The sequence below is a fragment of the Macaca fascicularis genome, chromosome 9, assembly GCF_037993035.2.
Source record: "Macaca fascicularis isolate 582-1 chromosome 9, T2T-MFA8v1.1".
Lineage (NCBI taxonomy): Eukaryota > Metazoa > Chordata > Mammalia > Primates > Cercopithecidae > Macaca > Macaca fascicularis.
The window spans coordinates 108,879,230-108,902,773 of NC_088383.1; the positions used below are offsets into that span (position 1 = coordinate 108,879,230).

Here is a 23,544-nt window from a genome sequence, read left to right on the forward strand (position 1 = left end):
ACGAGAGCACACCACTGTACTCCAGCCTTGGTGACAGAGTGCCTCTGTCTCAAAAAAAAAAAACCAAAAAAGCAAAAGGGCCCAGGAAAATAAACTATGGCATGTCCATATAATAAAATACTCTTATAAGGCCGGGCACAGTGGCTCACACCTGTAATTCCAGAACTTTGGGAGGCCAAGGCAGTGGATCACCCGAGGTCAGGAGTTCAAGACCAGCCTGGCTAACATGGTGAAAACTTGTCTCTACTAAAAATACAAAAATTAGTTGGTTGTGGTGGCATGCGCCTATAATCCCAGCTACTCCGGAGGCTGAGACAGGAGAATCACTTGAACCTGGCAGATGGAGGTTGCACTGAGCTGAGATTGTGTCAATGTACTCCAGCCTGGGCTACATCTAACGTGAATTGCTGAAAAAAGTTTATGAAAGAACTATAGTTTTGTTAAAAAGGGAAAAATATTTCAAATGCACGTATTTGGAAAAAGTGTTAGAGGTGACAGAAACTGATTTTTTCCTTTCTTTTCACTTATTCCCATTTCTAGTATTTCTATGATGAATATATAATATTGCTATGACAAAGAATAATAAAGTAGAAAAAAGAACATTTGCTGCAAAACGAGAATGTTCTAACAGTCAGCCCTCAATTACCGTTAGTCCATTTCAAACATTCTTCACCTTTTAATAATCGGAGGTTTCTTTCCTATCAATCCCTTTAAATGGATGAAGAAAATAGGGGCCGGGTGCGGTGGCTCACGCCTGCAATCCCAGCACTTTGGCAGGCCAAGGCGGGTGGATCACGAGGTTAGGAGTTCGAGACCAGCCTGGCCAACATGGTGAAATGCTGTCTCTAAAAAAAAAATACAAAAATTAGCTGGCACAGTGGTGCCCACCTGTAGTGTAGTCCCAACTACTCAGGAGGCTGAGGCAGGAGAATCCCTTGAACCCAGGAAGCGGAGGTTGCAGTGAGCCAAGATCACGCCACTGCACTCCAGCCTGGGCGACAGAGTAAGACTCCATCTCAAAAAAAAAAAAAAAAAAAAAAAAAAAGAAAGTAAAAAAAGAAAAGAAAACATTGTTGAAGTAATATGCAAAAAAGAAAGCAAAAACACAACTGCCTGCCTAGCAATGCATCTAGAGCAGTCTTTCTGCTGCAAACCCTGAGAGGAGGCAATTTGTCTGTACGCGTGCTCACCTCCTCCCCAGCCCTGCCTGGAGGAATCACAAACCCTGGTTTTCCGTGTAACCACAACACTCCAGCCAGCCCACCCAACCCCCACTGCTTTTCCTCCAGCACCTACTTTACTATTTGGAGAAATTTTATCCTGCTCTGTGTAAAACTTCCAGAGCTGCAGGGCTCACAGCAGACTTCCGGGATCACCAAACTTCAGAGGTAAATCTATTACAGTTAGGTCCTAAATCTCAACAGCAAGAGGAAAAACGTTCCTGGTGGCTTTTGCTCTGTAATGCCAGTCTATTTTGGCAAGTAGCCTGAGGTAAAGTCCCTGCTGGGAGAAATTCCACCTTGGAGACCTAGCTAAAAGCCTCCCTTTCCGCCTTTCATCTCCAGGTCCCAATCTAGGCAAACAGGATAACAAATGAGGATCAAGTGCCCAAATTACTGGAGTCTGCAACTTCTTACGCGGCAGGATAGTGAGTTTAATACTAGGAGTAACTCAAACACCATTTCTGAACGCTCACCAAATACACTAAATCCTAGCGAGGTATGCTGATGAGCCTAAAACTGTGGGGTTATTATTTTTTAATATTTAGGCAGCATAAGTAAAATAACAGGGCAAAGATAATTTTTGTAAAATAATTAAAGTTGTCACTGTTTGATAAGCAAATTTTTATAATGTCAGTCAAAAAATCTTTACATGAAAAGCTGTTTTCTACACACACACACACACACACACACACACACACAGATGTTCTATTTTACCAAGACTCCTGAGGCAAGATAATACTGCTCACATTTTACAAATGAGGAAACAGGCAAAGAGGAATAAAATGACTTGTTTAAGACCAAACAGTTCATAAAGCAGCATATTCAAAACCGGCCTCCCAAGCCAGTGCTCTCCATTAAACGTGAAGGCGTGTTCTGGATTTTGTGTGTTATCCATAAAAGCATGGCCGTTTCCTGCATTATATTTCCATTAACACTACAGTGATGGTTCAAAATTTGTTCAACTACATAACCCTCTGGCTATTTTTCTATCCCACTCTATAAAATCGCTTTCTTCAGTTTATATTAATTAGGCGGTTTACTTTTATTCCTTCCACTTGCTCTCATAACATTTTATATATCGTTTACAACTATCCCACCTTCCCCCCCAAAAATCAATTGATCTAAATTATAATCGTTTAAAGTTTTAATTATAGGCTGGGTGCTGTGACTCACGCCTGTAATCCCAGCACTCTGGGAGGCCAAGGCAGGCAGATCACCTGAGGTAAGGAGTTTGAGACCAGCCTGGCCAACATGGTAAAACCCCATCTCTACTAAAAACACAAGAATTAGCAGGGTGTGGTGGCGCACACCACCAGCTACTCGGGAGGCTAAGGCAGGAGAATTGCTTGAACCCGGGAGGCAGAGGCTACAGTGAGCCAAGATGGTGCCACGGAACTACGAGGGAGGGAGTAGTTGGACGACAGAGGGAGACTCCATCTGGGAGCTGGGGCAAGGATATGGAAAGCTGAAATGTCCTCTAAGCATTCTGTAGTTTCAGTCAAGTCGTTTCATCTGTTGGAACTTCAGGACTAGCAAAACAAGTGGAGTTAAACTAGATGGTTTTTAAAGTTAGTTCCATCTGAGTGAATGAATCTAGTCTAACAGGCAAGATATAAATTCATGAAACAAAAGAATAAGACAAAATAGAATAAACTTAAGTAGTTAGTGCTTAGGTTTTATTTATTTAAAAGGGTGAACCTAATCTCTCAAAATAAGGATTACTGTATTTCTTTTTTTTTTTTTTTTTTTGAGATGGAGTTTTACTCTTGTTGCCCATGCTGGAGTGCAATGGTGCGATCTCGCCTCACCGCAACCTCCGCCTCCTGGGTTCAAGGAAGTGATAGGCGGGTGGGGCAACTTGTAAAGGGGAAGGGAGGTGGGCAGATAAAACACAAAGAAATGGCCATTTATGAGGACGTACTATGTTCCAGATATGTGATTGTTTTATTTTTCTATCTCATTATGAAACAGGTATTATCTTCACTTTACAAATTGAGAATCCGAAGCTCCAAAAGGTTAACTAATTTTTGTCAAGTTAAGGCCATTTAGTAAACGGAGCTGAGATTTGAACTCGAGGCAGGCCGACTCTGATGCTTGTTCCTTTGTGTAATTACACAGTGTTCCCTTGTAATATTCAGGAAGGGTGATGGCGTGAGAGAGCTAACAAAAATGTTAGAATGCTGAAAGATTTCTAGTAAAGACAGAATTTGTTACAGGTCAAGGAGGATACTAGGGGTACAAAAAGCGGTGAACTAAATATGAATATACTTTCAAAAGTTAAGTCCTTAAAGATACAGAGAGCTGTAGAAATGGAAATGACACTGGGTGGAACCGAGCTGGTTTCAGAGAGATCAGAGGGCACATTACAACACTGCAGAGAGAAGGGTTTGACTCCTGTGAAGTCCAACAGAATAAACACACTTTGATTGCAGTTGGGAGGCTTAATACAATAAGGAACTAAAGATAGGAAACAAAGTTCACGGAAGGAACAGATGTGGGGGGAGGGAAGGGGAACAATACAAAAACCAGTATCAAGAAGGAATTTAGGGCCGGGCGCGGTGGCTCAAGCCTGTAATCCCAGCACTTTGGGAGGCCAAGACGGGTGGATCACGAGGTCAGGAGATCGAGACCATCCTGGTGAACACAGTGAAACCCCGTCTCTACTAAAACTACAAAAAACTAGCCGGGCGAGGTGGCGGGCGCCTGTAGTCCCAGCTACTCGGGAGGCTGAGGCAGGAGAATGGAGTGAACCCGGGAGGCGGAGCTTGCAGTGAGCTGAGATCCGGCCACTGCACTCCAGCCTGGGCGACAGAGCGAGACTCCGTCTCAAAAAAAAAAAAAAAAAAAAAAAAAAAAGAAGGAATTTAGAAGTTACCAATCCCTATCATTTCAGAGAGAAAATGCACCTAGAAAAAATTACTAGCTGCTAAAAACCTCAGCCTCCCAACTAAAGCTGGGTTTCGTTTCATTTTTGTCTTTATAGGTGCAGGTTAAGAGCCTGTTAGGTCCAAAATGGTGCCCTGGAAATTCAAGTTAAGTCAAGCCCATGTTGGAGGACCACCAGGTAAACCACTGGCTGTTCCAGGACCACAGCAGGCTTATCTTTTCAGTCTGTGGTGCCTCCCAGTACAAATCTAACCAGCCAGCCCATTCTGAAGGAGACCTAGACGAGAAACTTTCCACTTAGCAGGAGGGTATGAGATGGATTTTCCAGATCATTCACATTCTCTGACTAACCTTTATCCTCTGGTCACAGCCTGGACCCCAAAATTGGCCAGAACCAGAAAGGCTGTTTGGCATGAAGACAACATACAGCATACACACACACAAAAAGTTTAACAGGGAGTCCAGTAATTATAAAAATAACACAGTAGAAATAAAGTTCACTTATGAGAACTGAAGAAGAAAAGACATAATGGCAAGAAAGAAATAATCTCTACATGATAAAAGACTCCTAATATTCTCATTTCACAGATAATGTAGTTAAGGCTCAGTGAGATGAAGTGATTTGAAAGCTAGAAATAATCTTCTGGATTCTACAAGAGTGTCAGTACTCATCATTAAGATTCCTGAATGTCAAGGAGTGAACAATCGATAAAACAAGTCAGGGCTACTCTGGGCACACTGCCTATGGGGTAACCCTGCTCTGAAAGGAGCAGTAAAAAAATATTAAAACTAAAATTAAGGCCTGGCAATGGTGGCTAACACTTGTAATCCCAGCACTTTGGGAAGCAGAGGTGGGTGGTTCGCTTGAGCCCAGGAGTTCAAGACCAGCCTGGGCAACATGGTGAAACCCTGCCCCTACAAAAAAAATTAAAAATTAGCTGGGCATGGTGGCATGTGCCCATAGTCCCAGCTACTCAGGAGGCTGAAGTAGGAGGATCTCTTGAGCCCAGGAGGTTGAGGCTGCAGTGAGCCATGACCATGCCACTGTTCTCCAGCCTGGGGGACAGAATGAGATCTTGTTTCAAAAAAATAAATAAATAAAAATAAAGTCAAGTCTTCTTTTCCATTAATGTCCAAAGAAGTGCAGAGACTGAGAGAAAAAAAAAAAAAACATGCCAGGAAAATGAATTTTAGCCTGACACCCTGATAATAAACTTGCTGCCCCCACAAGATAAACAAAAACATGAAAGTAAGGAAAGACACTTGAGATTAGAGACAACTGAAAAAAACAAGAAGAGTAAATAAAAGCTCCCATGAGAGCGCTGTCCGAATGTTGCATATTTTTAGCACTGTATATACTCTTGCTCTGTACAACACCTTCCAAAGTAAATCTCTAAGGTTGTTCTCACTCAAGGTGCACTTGATAAGAAGTTCAGGGCCCGGGTTCCTTAAGAACACAAGTGCTCCTAGTACCTGGTATAACCACCCTTTAAATCTATTTTTATGATTTATCCTAAGAAGGCTGGCTGAGTTCATACCTTGGGTTTTCTTCCTGTTTTGCACGAACTCTGAGCGCCTGAGGGTGCTGGGTGCTGTGCGGCGGAGGCAACTATTCCTTCTCCAAGTCTCTAGGCCATTTAATTTTCTCTCTTCCTCTAAATGCCAGATATTCTTCTCTAATGACGAGCTCTGAGGAATCCCCAAATGACGTTCTCCTTGGTCTCCTGTGGTACACTGAGTCTGCAGACCATCCAGAAGGATCCCGCTGCCCCCACGTGCCTTTGTTCTTGATATGTCAATGCCATTATACTCCAAATTCTCCACTTGATGGAGAGAATCTGTTCCTCTGGAATTACGGGATTTATATGCACAGTTTGCAAATAAAGCATCATAGCCTTCATTTTCTGTATCAAAATTACCCTGATCCATGACATGAGTCTTAGCTTTGGGATACATGTTGTCATTTTGATAAACATTCGTGTCCCCTTCATGGTATTTGATAAATTCTTTATCTTTCTTGACCCCATTCACATCTGAAAAGCTCACAGGCTGCCCATTAGGATAACTCCCAGGAACATGATATAAATTGCTGTGTTCTCTATTATAAAAATTAGTTTCCTGACAATCCTCAAGATTATGATTAACATTCCTATGGTCTATATACCACAACTGAGGTCGACCTAAATTCGCTGAAGAATCATCCAAACCCCTATGATCAGTCAATTGTTCAGCTTTTTTAGAGTCCTCAGGATTATAATTCAGATTCTTACAGTCTGGGTAGCCATTTTCCCCATATCCACCAGCTTTTGAGGTCACATCTGGGCTTCTCGTGGGCGAATTATCCTTCGTCCCAGGGCTGGGACTCTCATAATCTACATTTTCTGGACTCCTATAACCATCATGACCTCCGTGGTACACACAGCCCTTTCCACTTTCATGTGCTTCCCCACAGTCCACATAGCTTGGTTCACTCTGCTCAAAATCCCAGTATCCACAATCCCTTTTTCTGTAGGGCCGATGCTGCCCTTTGGCCCAGTACCTGGGATCCAAGTCATTTTCTCTGTAGAGTCCATCCGGCACCGTAAGGTTCCTTTTCCGTACACTCCCGTAGTCTTCATACTCCCAGGTGGAGTCCCAGTGCCTTTTTTCCTCCACTTCACTTTCTTTTCTAGCCTTGTGGGTTTCACACATATTCTATGTGCTTAAAGAAAAAGGTTTTACTTTTCTTTTCCATGGGCCTGGTCTAGGCTGTGGACAGGTGCAGTCTAGCCTTAGGCTGGATCTGTCCTGCTTAAAATGTCTCCCAAGCATTCCAGACACTCTTCTTGTCGCTCTGGTCAGAGCACAGAGAGATGTGGAGTTATTTCAACCTCAGGATCCAATCAGCGAGCTACTCTATCTTTCTCCAGAGGCCAGCAGATAATGAGTAACTAGTATGCATGTGATTGGAGTTGCCAGCTTTGTTTGGTGTTTCCCTCAAGCTGGTCAAACTGGCTTGGCTGCTTTACTTGCTGAAGATAGAGGCATTCTGCTGCTCTAAAGGTTTTGCAGGAAAAGTCGTATGAAAGAGAAACAGCCCCCACTTTAGAAGTCCAGGTCAGGTCACATATCAGTCTCCCCCGCCTCTTTAATCCTTTAGTAAGCCACCAGGGGTATAAACAAATGCTTTCCTTCCCATGCAGCTCAAGCTGGACCTCCATTCCCCATCCTCCAAGTCCACCTTTCTAATCCATGAACATTCAAAACCTTTCAGGACTTCACCCCTTAACTTAGAGGCAGGACTCTTCTGAGTGCTTTGCTTTTCTGGAATTCAAGTCACCAGTTAGTGTATACTCTAATCGCGAGCTGCTCAAGCTCCCACCTGCAGACAGTTAGTCATACAACTGAAGGAAGAAAAAGTACTTCCTTTTCCTTTGATCTGGAGAGTAGGTGATTTTATAGCGTAAACACTCTTCCCAGAATGGAGTTAGGTATGCTTTCACATTTTCCCAGATATTTGTCATGCCAGGGAAGCATCAAAAACATTAATTTCTTAAACCTCTTTTCCAGTTAACTCATACAACATATTTAAGAAGTGGAAAATGAGGCCAGAAATGAAAAAGGCAGGTAAATGGCTATTTAAATCAACAAACATTAGCTGGTTACCTATCACAGAGGAGGCACTGTGGAAGAGAAAAAGATGTACAAGTTAGTCCCTGCCTCTTACAATGCAGAAGCAACCCGCTTAAAGGAAGATCGAATGTGATAAGTGCTATGGAGCAAAGACAAACAGCAACGGCACCAAAGCAAAGCCCCTGGTATGGCAAGTGGAGGCTTCAGGGAAGCGGTCGGATGTAAACAGTGACTTCAGGGAGAAGGAGGATCTCTGCAGACTTCACATATGGAGCACTAAGAAATGGGGAATCATCTGAAGGATATAATACATGGTAAATAAGAGAGGAGGCTGAAGAGATAGGTTGGGGTGGACCCCAGAGGATGTCAATGACATTTATTTTATTCAATGGAAAGCAGAGTCATGAGGTTTTGAGCAGGGGAAACGTGCTAAGAGACAGGCCTTAATAAGATTAGTCTTTTAGCTGTCTGGTCATTCATTGGATGTCTAGGAATGATTCCTTGAACTTAAATCTTATTTGTGAAATAATATCCAGAACTCTCAGGAGAACTGGGTTACATGCTTTGTTAATAATTAGATGTTTTCTCTTGGATAATGACTAATTCTCTCTGGGACTCAGTCTACCCGTCAATAAAATGAGGCGGTTGGCCACAGTGACTCCTGATTCCCCCAGCATTTTTTTTTTGAGACAGAGTTTCACTCTTGTAGCCCAGGCTGGAGTGCAGTGGCGCGATCTCAGCTCACTGAAACCTCCGCCTCCCGTGTTCATGTGATTCTCCTGCCTCAGCCTCCCGAGTAGCTGGGATTACAGGCGCCCGCCACCACGCCCTGCTAAATTTTGTATTTTTAGTAGAGACGGGATTTCACCATGTTGGCCAGGCTGGTCTCAAACTCCTGACCTCAGGTGATCCACTCGCCTCGGCCTCTCAAAGTGCTGGGATTACAGGCGTGAGCCACTGTGCCTGGCCCCTACAGCTTTAACAATCCATGTTTCTATTTTCCCTCACAACTTATTTTTCCTTTCCTCAAATACTTGATGTGCTACTAGGTGCCTTTTGGATTCTTTTCTTTGTTTGTTTGTTTTGTTTTTTTGGTTTTTGTTTTTTTTTGAGACGGAGTCTCGCTCTGTCGCCCAAGCTGGAGTGCAGTGGCACGATCCTGGCTCACTGAAAGCTCCGCCTCCTGGGTTCACGCCATTCTCCTGCCTCAGCCTCCCGAGCAGCTGGGACTACAGGCGCCCGCCACCGCACCCGGCTCATTTTTTGTATTTTTAGTAGAGACGGGGTTTCACCGTGGTCTCGATCTCCTGACCTTGTGATCTGCCCGCCTCGGCCTCCCAAAGTGCTGGGATTACAGGCATGAGCCACCGCGCCCGGCCGCCTTTTGGATTCTTTACGGACTTACTGAATAAGCCTTTATTTATTTACTGGACTTAGGGTCTTGCTCTGCTGCCCAGGCTGAAGTGAAGCGGTACAATCAAAGCTCACTGCAGCTTTGAACTCCTGGGCTCAAGGGATCCTCCCACCTCAGCCTCCCTAGTAGCTGGGATTATAGGCATGTGCCACCGTGCCCAGCTCGAATGAAACTCTAGATTGTCAAATCGTCTTTTATTTTTATTTTTTGAGACAGAGTCTTACTCTGTCACCCAGGCTGGAGTGCAGTGGCATGACCTTGGCTCACTGCAACCTCCATCTCCAGGGTTCAAGAGATTCTCCTGCCTCAGCCTCCCAAGTAGCTGAGATTACAGGTGCCTGCCACTACGCACGGCTAATTTTTATATTTTTCAGTAGAGACGGGGTTTCACCATGTTGGCCAGGCTGGTCTCGAACTCCTGAACTCCTGACCTGATCACTCCTCAAGCGATCTGCCCACCTGGGCCTCCCAAAGTGCTGGGACTACAGACGCGACGGGCCTGAATGAACCTCTATATTGTCAAACCTTCTGATGTCCACTTGTTCTGGTTCCTTGCACCTCCTCAACCAACAGCAGCAGCAGTGACAGCCCTGGCAGCTACCATGTTTTCAGTGTGTACTATGGGCTACGATCAGTACTAGGAAGTTGGTAGAGGTTTTCCATTTTCACTACCCTCCTAGGAGAGTATTTATTATACTTGTTTTACCACAGATATAGAAACAGTCTGGGAGTGTGAATAACCTGTCCAAGATCACATAAGCTAGTACATGGCAGGGCTACAATTTGCACCCAGATCTGTTTGATTTCATGGCACTAGACTAAGAAGAATATCTCAAAACACAGTAAATCTTAATTTTCCTCAAACCAAGTAAATAAACAAAGAGACACTATCCTGGCCTAATTCAAAAGTGGATCACTACTGAGGCAAGCCATGTACACCCCAACACCACCATTCCCTCTTTGTTTCCAGTCCTGGCCGACCAACCCTGCCCTGAGCTGGGCCTCACCAGCCAACCACCATGAGCACACAGAATGGCAGTGACACACAAGACAGCCCAGCACTGAGTGATTCAGTCATTACAACCTATTACCTAAACCCAATAAAGATTGCGACTTGGTTCACCAAACCAACAGGAAGTCAACATTATTCGGGAGAATAGCTTTCACCGCAAGTTATAACAGAGCAACAGTGTAACAGAGAGAGCACTGGAGACCAGATGAGGAAATGACACCTGCCTTCTAGAAGTTCAATTTCTGCTAAAAACCAGTTTGCAGGTATGATTACCCTCTTTGGCTGTCACTTTCCTATGTAGGAAATGTGGACATTAATGATTTCTCTGCCACTTAAATCTAAAATTCTATGATCTTGCTTATTTCTAATCCAGTTAAAAGATTAAACTTTCTCTGTTATGGAAAACAAAGTTCTCTAGCAACTTGATATCTCTGATAAAGCTAGCAAGATAAGAAAAACACACCTAATAAATCAACCAAGAGAAGAGATAAAAAGAGAGGACTAAATTATAAGTAAGGATCCTAGTTATAAAAAGAAATTATTGGCCGGGTATGGTGGCTCACACCTGTAATTCCAGCACTTTGGGAGGCCGAGGTGGGTGGATCACTTGAGGTCAGGAGTTTGAGACCAGGCTGGCCAACATGGTGTAACCCCGTCTCTACTAAAAATACAAAAAATTAGCTGGGTGTGGTGGCGGGGGCCTGTAATCCCAGATACTCAGGAGGCTGAGGCAGGAGAATTGCTTGAACCTGGGAGGCAGAGGTTGCAGTGAGCCAAGACAGGCGCCACTGCACTCCAGCCCGGGTGACAGAGCGAGACTCCGTCTCAAAAAATAAAAAAAAGAAATTATAGTTGGGCAAGTAGAGAGACAACAGTTGGTTACAAAAGGGGGCTTCCCCCTCCTTTTCTAAGTCTGATTGCCTTTAGGACATTAAAGATAAGCAGTCTGCATAAAGAGATAAACTCCCTCAGCTTTACCTCCATACTACTATGACCCAGATCTAAACAAAAGCTGTGAATGGCTTGCCATTTTTGAGTAATAAATTTGTGTACAGAGAAAGTGCCTGAGGGAAAAGGGAGAATGACTTTTCTACTTTTCTCAATGCTAGGACTGCTGGTGAAATAGAACCCTGTAGACAGCCATCCCTCCTTCAGCACCCCCTCTCACTTTACACAACAGTCACACTACAATGGCTCTTTTCAGCAGTCCCGAAGCACCATCCCACCATGATGTTTGCTATTTGCTCCTCGGGGGTGGGCTATCATGACTATTTGTGTGACGCCCAGAGCGGACAGATAGACCTATTCTAGAAGTGAAGATGGGGAAGTGGGACTTAGAAAGAGAGAGAAAAGAGGGAGAAGGTAGAGGAAAGGTAAAGGAAAAAAAGGGAGAAAAGTGTGCCAAAAAAAAAAAAAGAGCAAGAATATGTAACTCCCTAAGCTTCTGTGGATTCCTTTGTGACTGCCCATGTTGTTGCTCCACTCTGAGGGTCAACAACCCCTCACTCTCTAGGACTCTGCCCAGTGACATTCCGATTCCTATAGTTCTTGCTATTTTCCAGAGCACCATGCAAATATCTCTCTTGGCTAACCTATGTTGTTACTTCATTATACTTGCTTATCTCCTTTTATTATACTGAAAGTTCCTTGAGGGCAAGGATGGTCTAACTTGTCTTCCTATCTCTAGCACAGCTCTATAGATGGTAAAACCTCTTTGCAAAAATTATAACACTGAGAAAATTGTAACAGTGAGAAAATTATAACAATGAAAGAGATCTGATCTAACCAACCCTCATCTTGTCTTTAACCTCCAAACTGCCCTTGATCACTCCTGGGCTTGGCCTAAGCTAACTGTGGGAGAAATTTAGTTTACAGTTGAAATGGAAATAGCCCTTCCACAAAACTAAACCACTTTTGTAAAACTAATGAAAGATCACTGAGTCGGAAGGATGAGAGGAGTCTAATTCTGCTAAGATGTAGACATAAAGGATCATTAGCCATTATTTAGAAGGTAACAAGATTTGCAACTTTCACAATTACCCCTTCAGATAACACCATTATTGTAGAACCCAGGATTAATCTTTTAAGATGTCTTTTCAGGCTTTTACTTTTTTTTGTTGTTGTTGTTGAGACGGGGTCTCGCTCTGTCACCCAGGCTTGGAGTACAGTGGCCGGATCTCAGCTCACTGCAAGCTCCGCCTCCCGGGTTCACGCCATTCTCCTGCCTCAGCCTCCCAAGTAGCTGGGACTACAGGCGCCCGCCACCTCGCCCGGCTAGTTTTTTGTATTTTTTAGTAGAGACGGGGTTTCACCGGGTTAGCCAGGATGGTCTCGATCTCCTGACCTTGTGATCCACCCGTCTCGGCCTCCCAAAGTGCTGGGATTACAGGCTTGAGCCACCGCGCCCGGCCCAGGCTTTTACATTTCTAAGGACTGATGGCTCCACCTGGACCTGTCAATCAGTCCTGTGGTCCCACTCAGCAAGGGACTTGGTACAGGAGGACCATTGTCCACACCCCTATGATTGCATCCCCAATCAATCAGCAGCACCCATTCCCCTAACCCCCTGGCTGCTAAACTATCCTGGAAAAACCTCTGCATTTTTTAGACTGATTTAAGTAGTAACTCCATCTCCCACATGGAGTGGCCAGCTGCATGTCAAACTCTTTCTTCATGCAATGGCCTCAGTGAATTGGCTTTATTTGTGCAGTGGGCAGAAAGAACCCACTGGGTGATTACAATGGGGCACACAGTAGGTATTTAAATGTTCAATGAATCAATGCATGTAGCATTTATTTAGCACATGCTAGATGCTAGGTAGAGGGCAATCTAGCTTAGAGGTTAAGCGCACAGGCTTTGATAGCCCTGGATTTAAATCCTGACTTTGCCACTTAATAGCTGTATAATCTTGGGGAGGTTATTTAATCTCTCTAGGCTTGTTTCTTCACCTTTTCACCATCCAACCTACCCTGCTACCTGTCTGTAAACCCGAATGCTCTGCCTCCCTCCTTTAACAAAGAGGAAGTGTCCCTGCTCTGATCCCAGGCCAATCTCTCCATTGGCTTGCCAGCCCCCTCCCCTCCTGACCACTCAGATACTGTTCTATCTAACAGCAGTGAGGCCCCCTCTCCCTGCTTCTTCAATGTGCCCATTTTAGTGGATCAGTCTCATGAGTTTATGAACACGTGCTAATGTTTCTCGTCTTACAAACGACTTCCACTGGCATTTCAATCCAACGTCCCCTGCTGCCACTACCCTTTTTTGGTTTCTTTAACAGCAAAACTCTTCGAAAGACTTTTGAGCACAATGCTCAATGCCTCTCTTCCTTACCTCTCATTTTCTCTTTAATCCACTCCAATAGGGCTTGCATCCCAACATCATCCCTTCAGTGAAACTGCTCTTGATAAGGTCACCAAATCCCATGGTCATTTCAGAGACTTGACCTTACTTGGCCTCTTGGCAGCTTCTGATCCTGTCACTTGCCCTTTCTTTTTTTGAGACAGAGTCTAACTTTTTCACCCAGGCTTATGATCTTGGCTCATTGCAACCTCCACCTCCCATGTTCAAGTGATTCTCCTGCCTCAGCCTCCTGAGTGGCTGGGATTACAGGCACCTGCCACCACGCCTGGCTAATTTTTGTGTTTTTAGTAGCGACGGGGTTTCACCATGTTGGTCAGGATGGTCGCAAACTCCTGACCTCAAGTGCTCCGCCCGCTGCCTCGGCTTCCCAAAGTGCTGGGATTATAGGCGTGAGCCACCGAGTCCGGCGTCACCTGCCCCTTCTTGAAACCGTTTCTCCATTTGGCTTTCCTTCTGCTTAGCTGGTTGCTTCTTCTTTGCTGGCCCATCTCTCGTCTTCCGTATTCCTAAAGATTGGAATGCCCCAGGGCTAAGTTCTAGATCATATTCTCCTATACACCCAATTACCTGGCACACAGCAGGAATTCAAGAAGTATTAATATGACTAGAAATGTGGTTGCTACTTGCAACTCTAATCCTTCCAGTTGCCTAACCTCAGGTTACTCCTCAGGATTACCCTTGACTCTTCTCAATCTTTTTTTTTCTTTTTGAGACGGAGTTTCACTCTTGTTGCCCAGGCTGGAGTGCGATGGTGCAATCTCGGCTCACCGCAACCTCTGCCTCCCAGGTTCAAGCGATTCTCCTGCTTCAGCCTCCCTAGTAGCTGGGATTATAGGCATGTGCCAGCACACCCAGCTAATTTTGTATTTTTAGTAGAGACAGGGTTTCTCCATGTTGGTCAGGCTGGTCTCGAACCCCCGACCTCAGGTGATCCACCCGCCTTGGCCTCCCAAAGTGCCGGGAGTACAGGTATAAGCCACCGCGCCCTGCCTTTTCTCAATCTCTTATACCTCACATCTAATCCACAAGCAAGTCCTACTGGCTCTAACTCAAAATATGCTGAGAGCTGAGCACCTCTCATCATCCCCACTGCTGCCACCCTGGTCCAAGCTGCTGGCATCCATCCCTTGCCTGGGTCACTGCAGTAGCCTCCTAACTGGTCTCTCAGCCTCTGCCCTGTGTCTCTTCTGTCTCTTCTCTTCTGTTAAATGGTAGGTCAGGTCATATTATTCCCCTGCTCAAAACCTTCCAGTAACTTCTCTTCTTACCCTAAATGATGAACTACAACTGTGCCGTTGCTCTAGCTGAACCGGTCTCCTTGCTCTTCCTCAAACACCTAACACACTCTCGAGCTTGCTGTCTTATCTGTCTGGAATGATGCCTCCCACCTCCAGAAATGGTTTGGCTGGCCCCCAACAATCTTACTCAAACATTATTTTTCAGAAGGTTTTCTCTGATTTCTTTTCTCCATTGATTGTTTTCCCTTCTGAAAAAAAAGCAAAAAATATACTCAGAGTTTTACTTACTTATTGCTTGTCTCTTCCCATGAGGGCAGGGATTGCTACTGTGACTCGACAGCACTACCTGGAATACAGTGGGAGCTCAATCATACTGGTTGACTGATGACTGTCCTGTCTTTTGAGTCTTATTACATCTGGTAAAGTGAACAGTAAAAGGAGGCAGCAAGCAGCTCAGGTAGGGATGGGGTGGTGGGAACGCTCGCAACTAAGGGTCTCAGGCCATCTGAAGATGAATTATTTTCCTGTACCATGCTGCAAAGCCTCAGTGAAATCTGAAACCGAAACTTAAATACCTCGATGCATTCCAGCTTCTCCACCCTCTGCCTGGAGCTGAGTGAGGAAATGTTCACAAGGCCATCCTACAAACTGCTAAGAACAGTGACTCACAGGTCAATTATACCTCAGTTCACCATTGTAAGCTACATTTCTTGACATACATTCAACCATCCAACCTAAAATGAGAAACTAGTTTCTCTCCTGACTTAACATAGCCTATTAATGGGTTCTGATGATGGCTGCTGTCTTACACTAGGATAAAATCCTTTACAAGTAACTCTGAGCTCATTTTTACTGAGCCAACACCCTGAACCAGATGTTACACAAGTTGAAGATACTTGCTTTTTTCTCACATACTGACAAACTAGAAAGAAAGATTATTATTTCCTCTACATAAACTTTCGTTATCTTGAAAGACCACAGAATGGGCCGGGTGGGGTGGCTCACGCCTGTAATCCCAGCACTTTGGGAGGCCGAGGTGGGCAGATCACCTGAGGTCAGGAGTTCGAGACCAGCCTGGCTAAAATGGCAAAGCCCCGTCTCTACTAAAAATACAAAAATCAGCTGGGCATGGTGGCGGGCACCTGTAATCCCAGTTACTTAGGAGGCTGAGGCAGGAGAACCACTTGAACCTGGGAGGCGGAGGTTGCAGTGAGCCGAGATTGCACCACTACACTCCAGCCTGGGTGACAAGAGCGAGACTCTGTCCCAAAAAACAAACAAACAAAAAACACAGAACGATTTGGCTATTTAATTCTATTATCTCTTACTAGTTTGAGAAGGAATTCTTGTTTTTTTTTTCTCTGTCACCCAGGCTGGAGTGTGGAGTACAATGACATGCTCACTGCAGCCTCGGCCTCCTGGGCTCACCCAAACCTCCCACCTCAGCCTCCCAAGTAGCTGGGACGACAGGTCCACATCCAGCTCTTTTTGTATTTTTTTGTAGGAATGGGGTCTCACCATGTTGGCTGGGCTGGTGTTGAAGCAATCCTCTCACCTTGGCCTCCCAAAGTGCTGGGAGGCATGAACCACCACATATAGGTGTGAGCCACCACGGCCGGCTGAGAAAGAATACTTATACCTAAGGGATTCCAAGGAGTCTGCAGAATGACAAATTGTTTCTGCATATAAAACAGTTACACGTTCAAATTTTAAAAATCTGTCTAGAATATTACGTATCACTTTAGTATAAAGATGTTATTGTTCCATATCAGTCATTCTCTGGCTTGTTAATCTATCAGCTCTCTTTAGTGGACCTTAGATGCTACCTTGTAGACTGGGGAAATATTATTTTCCTGAAAAACATATTCTGATTTAATTTGCAACAGACGTCATTAAAAATTACTTTTAGAGTCTCTGGTCAACCTTCCTTTGACATTACCTTAAAGGCCAGGAAGAGGAAAGTTTAGGAGCAAGGCTCCTGACTCGCTCTACAGTTTGCCATCCACTGCACTGATTTAGAACAATGGGGTTCTGGCACTGACACACACCAAAAGTAGCCAGGGTCATGATTCCAAGGCAGCAGGAAACAGTATAATTAGCTATAAAGGTCAATATCAATATGATCACTGGGGTTTCAAACACACATAAATACGAATGATAATATGACTATGTTTTTTAAATTAATCAACGTGTAGCCAGAGCCTGGCTCATCGTGTGTGCTCAAGAAATATACACTGAACAAAGAAACGAATGCACACCCTCTTTTCAAACTCAGATGTGTGAACCTCACCTAGAGATAAGGTAGTAATAGGTAGTCCTGATCAGAGCTTCTATAAATAATACGTCCTGGGAAACCTCAAAGTCTGAGAACTAACTCTTAATGTTTCTGCTGCTTTGCAAGTCAACCTGTTCATCAGACCTAAAGGTAGTGTGTTTGAGATCTAAACCTTAACTTGTTAATTAGCAACTCATTTGACTGGAAGCTTCTTGAGACCAGCGAGCACATCTATAACGTTCATCGCTATGTACCCTGCCCTTAGCACAGTGCCTGGCCCATGGTAAAAACAAATGAATACTTCCTGGATGAATGAGTGATTGACCTGAACACTACACAGAAGCCCACAAAATGATGTTTCATTCCCCAACACACAGCAACAATAAATACTGTCTAGTATTCTACCCTGACTCTAGACGATAATTCCAAATTTAAAACTCCTAATTCTCAGTTACAGCCAAAGACTGACTTATTTAAAACTAATACTGGACTTTTTATTTCCAATAATTGAAATCTACGTTATTTGGATCAGTCCCTCATAGAAAAAAAAAATCTTTAAAATAGAAATCTAAAAGGAGACCTTTTCTGTAATAAGCTAAGATCCCAAAGAACTCCCGAGGGTAAATCAGAATTGGGCCAGCCCTCTTGCTAAATTACAGCTGGGTTCCGACACCTTGGTCATCCAAGGTACAAGGTACACCGAGCCTTGAAATTGGTTTAAGTTGGACCTGGGCTGAGAATGACTAGTGTTTGTTTCCATGTGGAAATTCCTTCTTAGCATTTCTTAGGAAATTTATACTTCTAAAAAAAAAAAAAAAAAATCAGCTGAGAACTCTAGAAAACAAGAGAAGGTACTAGGATCCTCCTGGGAGAATAAAGCCTAACAATAAATTCAGAGACATTAAGAGTTTAAAGAAATCCACCAGTGTCAAGCTGACGCAAGAGCAGAGAATACTGACACGCAGAGTAAAGTGTGAAAGGTGACATTTCTGGGAATGAGGACAAGACTGGGTGGGAGGGCCAGGGTCTGATCATCTGGGAATGAGGACAAGAGTGGGTGGGAGGGCCAGGGTCTGATCAGTTAACTTTGCTCACAGTTGTTGCTATGTAATACATGTGTTTAGAAGAGTGTGTGCTCCTGGCCCTGTGCGTTGCCAACAGTGAGTCATTCTTGCAAATAAAATAAAGACTAATAAGCTTACTTGTATAGTATGCTTTATACAGATCTTATAACGGTAGTCTAAGAAATAAAGTTTTATAAGCAAAGGAAGTCCTTAAATTAGCAATTCTGACACATGATTCTGTATAGTGCTAAATCTTGCACAGAGGGGCAAATGTTCCATTATTTGAATACCATCCAGTAATGTTTGTCCAGTGTTTTCTACTGCTTAATATTTGCTATATAGTTCTTTATAAATGTTTTAATAGAAGAAATGCAAAAGAGAAGATATGAATATTGTTGTGAAATATTCCTACACAAAATCAGGAACATATCTAAAATCTGCATTAGCATAAGCAATATCAATTTCAATGGCAAAGCCAAAATCAGAACAAGCAGACGAAATATTTTCAACATTAAAAAAGAAAATGAGCTTTCATGAGACAACATGCACCCGAACAGGCCTAACAGAAATGCTTTTTCTTTCTTTTTTCTTTTTTTTTAAATTGAGACGGAGTCTCGCTCTGTCACCCAGGCTGGAGCGCAGTGGCGCAATCTTGGCTCACCGCAACCTCCACCTGCTGGGCTCAAGCCATTCTCCTGCCTCAGTCTCCTGAGTAGCTGAGATGACAGGTGCTCACCACTATGCAGTGTGCTAGTGTACACTCGCTAATTTTTTGTATTTTTAGTAGAGATGGGGTTTCACCATGTTGGGCAGGCTGGTCTCAAATTCCTGACCTCAAGTGATCCACCCGCCTCGGCCTCCCAGAGTGCTGGGATTACAGGCATGAGCCACTGAGCCCAGCCCTGGAAATGCTTTTGAATACACACTTAACAATTCCACCAACATCAACATAAAATGAAAACCTTTTTTTGATCTATGAAATATTAGTCACAAAACAAAGATCAACACTATCAGATAGGGCAACTAATGCTCTGTGTATTTAAAATTCTATTTAAAGGCATGTAAACCGATGGAACAGAATAGAAAATCCAGAAATAGAGCTGCACCACCTACAATCAAGTGATCTTCAACAAAGTTGACCAAAATAAGCAATGGGGAAAGAATTCTCTATATAATAAATGGTACTGGAAAAACTAACCATATGCAGAAGAATGAAACTGGACTTCCATCTCTCACCATATACAAAAATTAACTCAAGATGAATTAAAGACTTACATGTAAGGCCTCAAACTACACAAATCCTTGAATAAAACCTAGTTAACACTCTTCTAGACATTGGCTTAGGCAACCTGCAACAAAAACAAAAATTGACAACTGGAACCCAATTAAACTAAAGAGCTTCTGTATAGCAAAAGAAACTATCAACAGAGTAAACAGACAACCTACAGACTGGGAAAAACTATGCATCCAACAAAGGCCTAACATCTAGAATTTATAAGGAACTTAAATCAACAAGACAAAACAACCCCATTAAACACTGGGCATAGGACATGAACTGGCACTTCTCAAAAGAAGACATTTAAGTAGCCAAGAAATATATGAAAAAAAATGCTTAACATCACTAATCATCAGAGAAGTGCAAATCAAAACCGCAATGAGAAACCATCTTACCCCAGTCAGAATGGGTATTAAAGTAAAAAAAATTACAGATATGTTAGCATGGTTGTGGAGAAAAGGGAACACTTATACACTGTTAGTGGGAATGTAAATTAGTTCAGCCCCTGTGGAAAGCAGTTTGGAGATTTCTTACAGGGCTAACAGTAGAATTACCATTCGACCTAGCAATCCCAGGTATTGGGTATGTCCAAAGGAAAATTCTTCTACCTAAAACACACCTGCACTCAGTTGACTCCAGCACTATTCACTACAGCAAAGACATGAAATCAACTTAGGTGCCTATCAACAGTGGACTGGATAAAGGAATCCTGGTATATATACACCAAGAAATACTATGTAGCCACAAAATAGAATGAAATCATGTCCTCTGCAGCAACATGGAGGCAGCTGGAGGCCAGTATCCTAAGACAATTAAGGCAGAAGCAGAAAACCAAATATCGCGTGTTTTCACTTATAAGAGGGAGCTACATATTGGGTACACATGGACATAAAGATAGAAACAACAGACACTGGGGACTACAGGACAATGGAGGCAGGGAGGGAGGCAAAGGTTGAAAAACTGCCTATTAGGTACTATGTTCTCTTACACAGGTGATGGGATCAATTGAAGCCCAAACCTCAGCATTATGTAATATACCCTTGTAACAAATCTGCACATGTACTCCCTGAATCTAACATTTAAAAGTCAAAATAAAATTAGATTTTAAGAGTAATTTTAAAATACTAAACATTTGTGGTATTTCTTTCAATTTTTAAATGATTTTTGACATTTATCTCGTACTAATGTTCTTTTAATGTTTTATATTATCACATTAATATTCTGATTTTATAAATCTTCTATAGGTGTGTAAGATATTAAGGTTAGAAGAAGCTGAGCAAAGGATATGGAAGCTTGTATTTTTGCAGCTTTCTATAAATCTAAAATTATTTAAAAATGAAATTTAAGAATGTTTTTAAGATGTTGATGCTGGGGGAAGCTATGTATGTGTGGGGGCACAAGATACGGGAAATCTCTGTACCTTCCTTTCAGTGTTGCTGTGAATCTAAAATAGCTCTTACAAAAATCAAGTCCTTTAAAAAAGTCTATTATCAGGTAGAGAATATTTTTACATGTTATTAAAATATATAGTCATATCATGACATTGTGACTCACAACAAACCGTGCATTTATTTCATATACAAATATAAAACCTCTGAAAACCTTAGTGTAACACTAGCACAGGAAAACTTGTCACCATTGATTATGATCTCTACTACTATTCAAGAATGTGTAAGTAAAAGTTTTTTAAAATACGAAATTATAATTTAGGAATTCCCAGGAATTCCAATTTCTTACTCCTGAATCTCAAATATTACTATCCTTCAGGAATTTGAAAACATTAGTTGACTACAAACAACTGACAGAAACAAATGCAAATTCCTTCTAGAGTTCAGGTGTCCTCACCTCAAGTCTTAAGATTTTCCAAATACTATGACCAGCACACAGTAAGATGACCAGACACACAAAGAGCCTAGACCACAAGAATGAGAACCATGGGACATCAAAAACAGTCCCACTAAGACTGAATATCTTGGAATCATACATACACAGACTCTAAAACAGCTATGCTTACCATATGGAAAGAAAATAAAAACCAAGGCCGGGCATGATGGCGTGGGTCACATCTATAATCCCAGCACTTTGGGAGGCCAAGGCAGGTGGATCACTTGAGGCCAGGAGTTCGAGACCAGACTGGCCAACATGGTGAAACCCCATCTCTACTAAAAATACAAAAATTAGCCAGGCGTGGTGGTGGGCACCTGTAATCCCAGCTACTTGGGAAGCTGAGGCACAAGAATCACGTGAACCCAGGAGGCGGAAGTTGCAGTGAGCTGAGATTGCGCCATTGCACTGCAGCCTGGGCAACGAAAGTGAGACTCCATCTCAAAAAAATAAATAAACAAACAAACAAACAAATAAATAAATGCAGAGTTTTAAGAAGAGGCAGTAGCTACACTAAAAACCTCACTGTGGGTCTGGCACAGCACTGGTCTCACAAGGGGCCTGGCATCTCTGCACTGACAGTTTCCAGGTCCCAAGTAGACCAGTTCAAAGTAAAAACAGAAGTAGGAGATCTCTGAAAGCTCTGGGAGGTAGAGCAGGCAATTCAATTCAAATCCATTCAGTTAAACTCAACTCCCTTCATTAGGCAGTTGAGTCCCTATTGTGCACAGAACATCACACCAGGTGTGTGGGAAATGACACAGTGAATAACAGATAAAACCTGTTTTCTCAGTAAGCATATTAACAAGTAAATATTGATGAGAATTAGATAAATGCTGTTTTGAAAGTTCTTTAAATCTTAAGCCTTAAATTTTAACATTATAACTTATACAGAACCATATTAGAGGAGCAATGCCTGGTACTCAAACTGGTTAATTTCCACCTCTTGAGGGATAGCTTATATTGTTGGAAACACCTTTTATGAAGACAGAAAAAAATGACCTTATGAGAAATTGGCTGTTACTGCAAGGAATAAGTAATTTCATCATATTAGCGACAGATATTATCAAAACACCTTTTGAGAAATTAATCAAATCAACATTAACATACCCAATACTGTATTTGGTAGATTCAAATTTTACAGTCTTCCCAAATAAACTACACCCACCTTAAGTCTTTCACAGTACTAAACAGCAATTTTTTAAAAAAGTAAGAACACTGGCTAAATAAACTAATTCTGAAAATGAAGGTCTGGTGAATAAAAAAGAACACCAGTTTTATGTGGTACCAGTCCATTTACCCATTTAAAAACACTGCATACGCAAAAAATAAAAATAAAAACACTGCACAGTGTTGTTAAGCACAGAAGACATAACATTTCCATGGAACACTATTAATTCTAAAAAGTACCATTCCTGGGAAATTCCTGCTACCTGAAATTTGGGAGTCTTTTATTCTCCCACCTATATATCTGATATGGTTTGGCTGTGTCCCCAACCAAATTTCATCTTGAATTCCTACGTGTTATGGAAGGGACCTGGTAGGAGGTAATTGAATCATGGGGGCAGGTCTTTCCTGTGCTGTTCTCATGACAGTGAATAAGTCAAAGGAGCTGATGTTTTGAAAAACGGGAGTCTTCCCGCACAAGCTCTCTCTTTGCCTGCGGCCATCCACGTAAGATGTGACTTGCTCCTCCTTGCCTTCCACCATGATTGTGAGGCCTCCCCAACGTGTGGAACTGTAAGTCCATTAAAACCTCTTTCTTTTGTAAATTGCCCAGTCTTGGGTATGTCCTTATCAGCAGCGTGAAAATGGACTAATACAGTAAAATGGTACCAGTAAAGAGGAGCACTGCTGAAAAGATAACCGAAAATGTGGAAGTGACTTTGGAACTGGGTAACAGGCAGAGGCTGGAACAGTTTGGAGGGCTCAGAAGAAGATAGGAAAATGTGGGAAAGTTTGGAACTCCCTAGAGACTTGTTGAATGGCTTTGACCAAAATGCTGATAAAGATATGGACAATGAAATCCAGGCTGAGGTGGTCTCAGAAGGAGATGAGGAACTTGTTGGGAACGGGACCAAAAGTGACTCTTGTTATGTTTTAGCAAAGGGACTGGTAGCATTTTGCCCCTGCCCTAGAGATGTGTGGAACTTTGAACTTGAGAGAGATGATATAGGGTATCTGGCAGAAAAAATTTCTAAGCAGCAAAGCATGCACGAGGTGAATTAGGTGCTGTTAAAGGCATTCAGTTTTATAAGGGATGCAGAGCACAAAAGTTTCAAAAATGTGCAGCCTGACAA

At 42.8% G+C, this 23,544-nt stretch overlaps 1 protein-coding gene and 2 long non-coding RNA genes across 5 annotated transcripts in view; 1 reads left to right on the forward strand and 2 right to left on the reverse strand.

Moving 5' to 3' along the window:
• DNMBP (dynamin binding protein) overlaps positions 1–23,544 on the reverse strand; it is a 121,698-nt gene that overhangs the window by 39,147 nt on the left and 59,007 nt on the right. Inside the window, exon 1 of one of the 3 annotated variants that reach the window (XM_015456533.3) lies at positions 5,648–6,944. The exons of the other annotated variants lie outside the window; for them this stretch is intronic. Within the exon in view, the coding sequence (XP_015312019.3) occupies positions 5,648–6,800 (1,153 nt within the window). The 5' untranslated portion in view covers positions 6,801–6,944. Of the gene's footprint in view, positions 1–5,647; positions 6,945–23,544 lie in introns of those variants that run through there. 3 annotated transcript variants of the gene reach the window in all.
• LOC107130879 (uncharacterized) lies at positions 1,277–6,009 on the forward strand. The gene is made up of 3 exons (XR_001493570.4): positions 1,277–1,388; positions 4,207–4,287; positions 5,776–6,009. It is a non-coding gene; the product is annotated as an uncharacterized lncRNA (long non-coding RNA).
• LOC141407729 (uncharacterized) lies at positions 12,250–12,668 on the reverse strand. Its single transcript, XR_012418066.1, has 2 exons — positions 12,548–12,668; positions 12,250–12,412 (listed from the first exon to the last, which is right to left on the reverse strand). It is a non-coding gene; the product is annotated as an uncharacterized lncRNA (long non-coding RNA).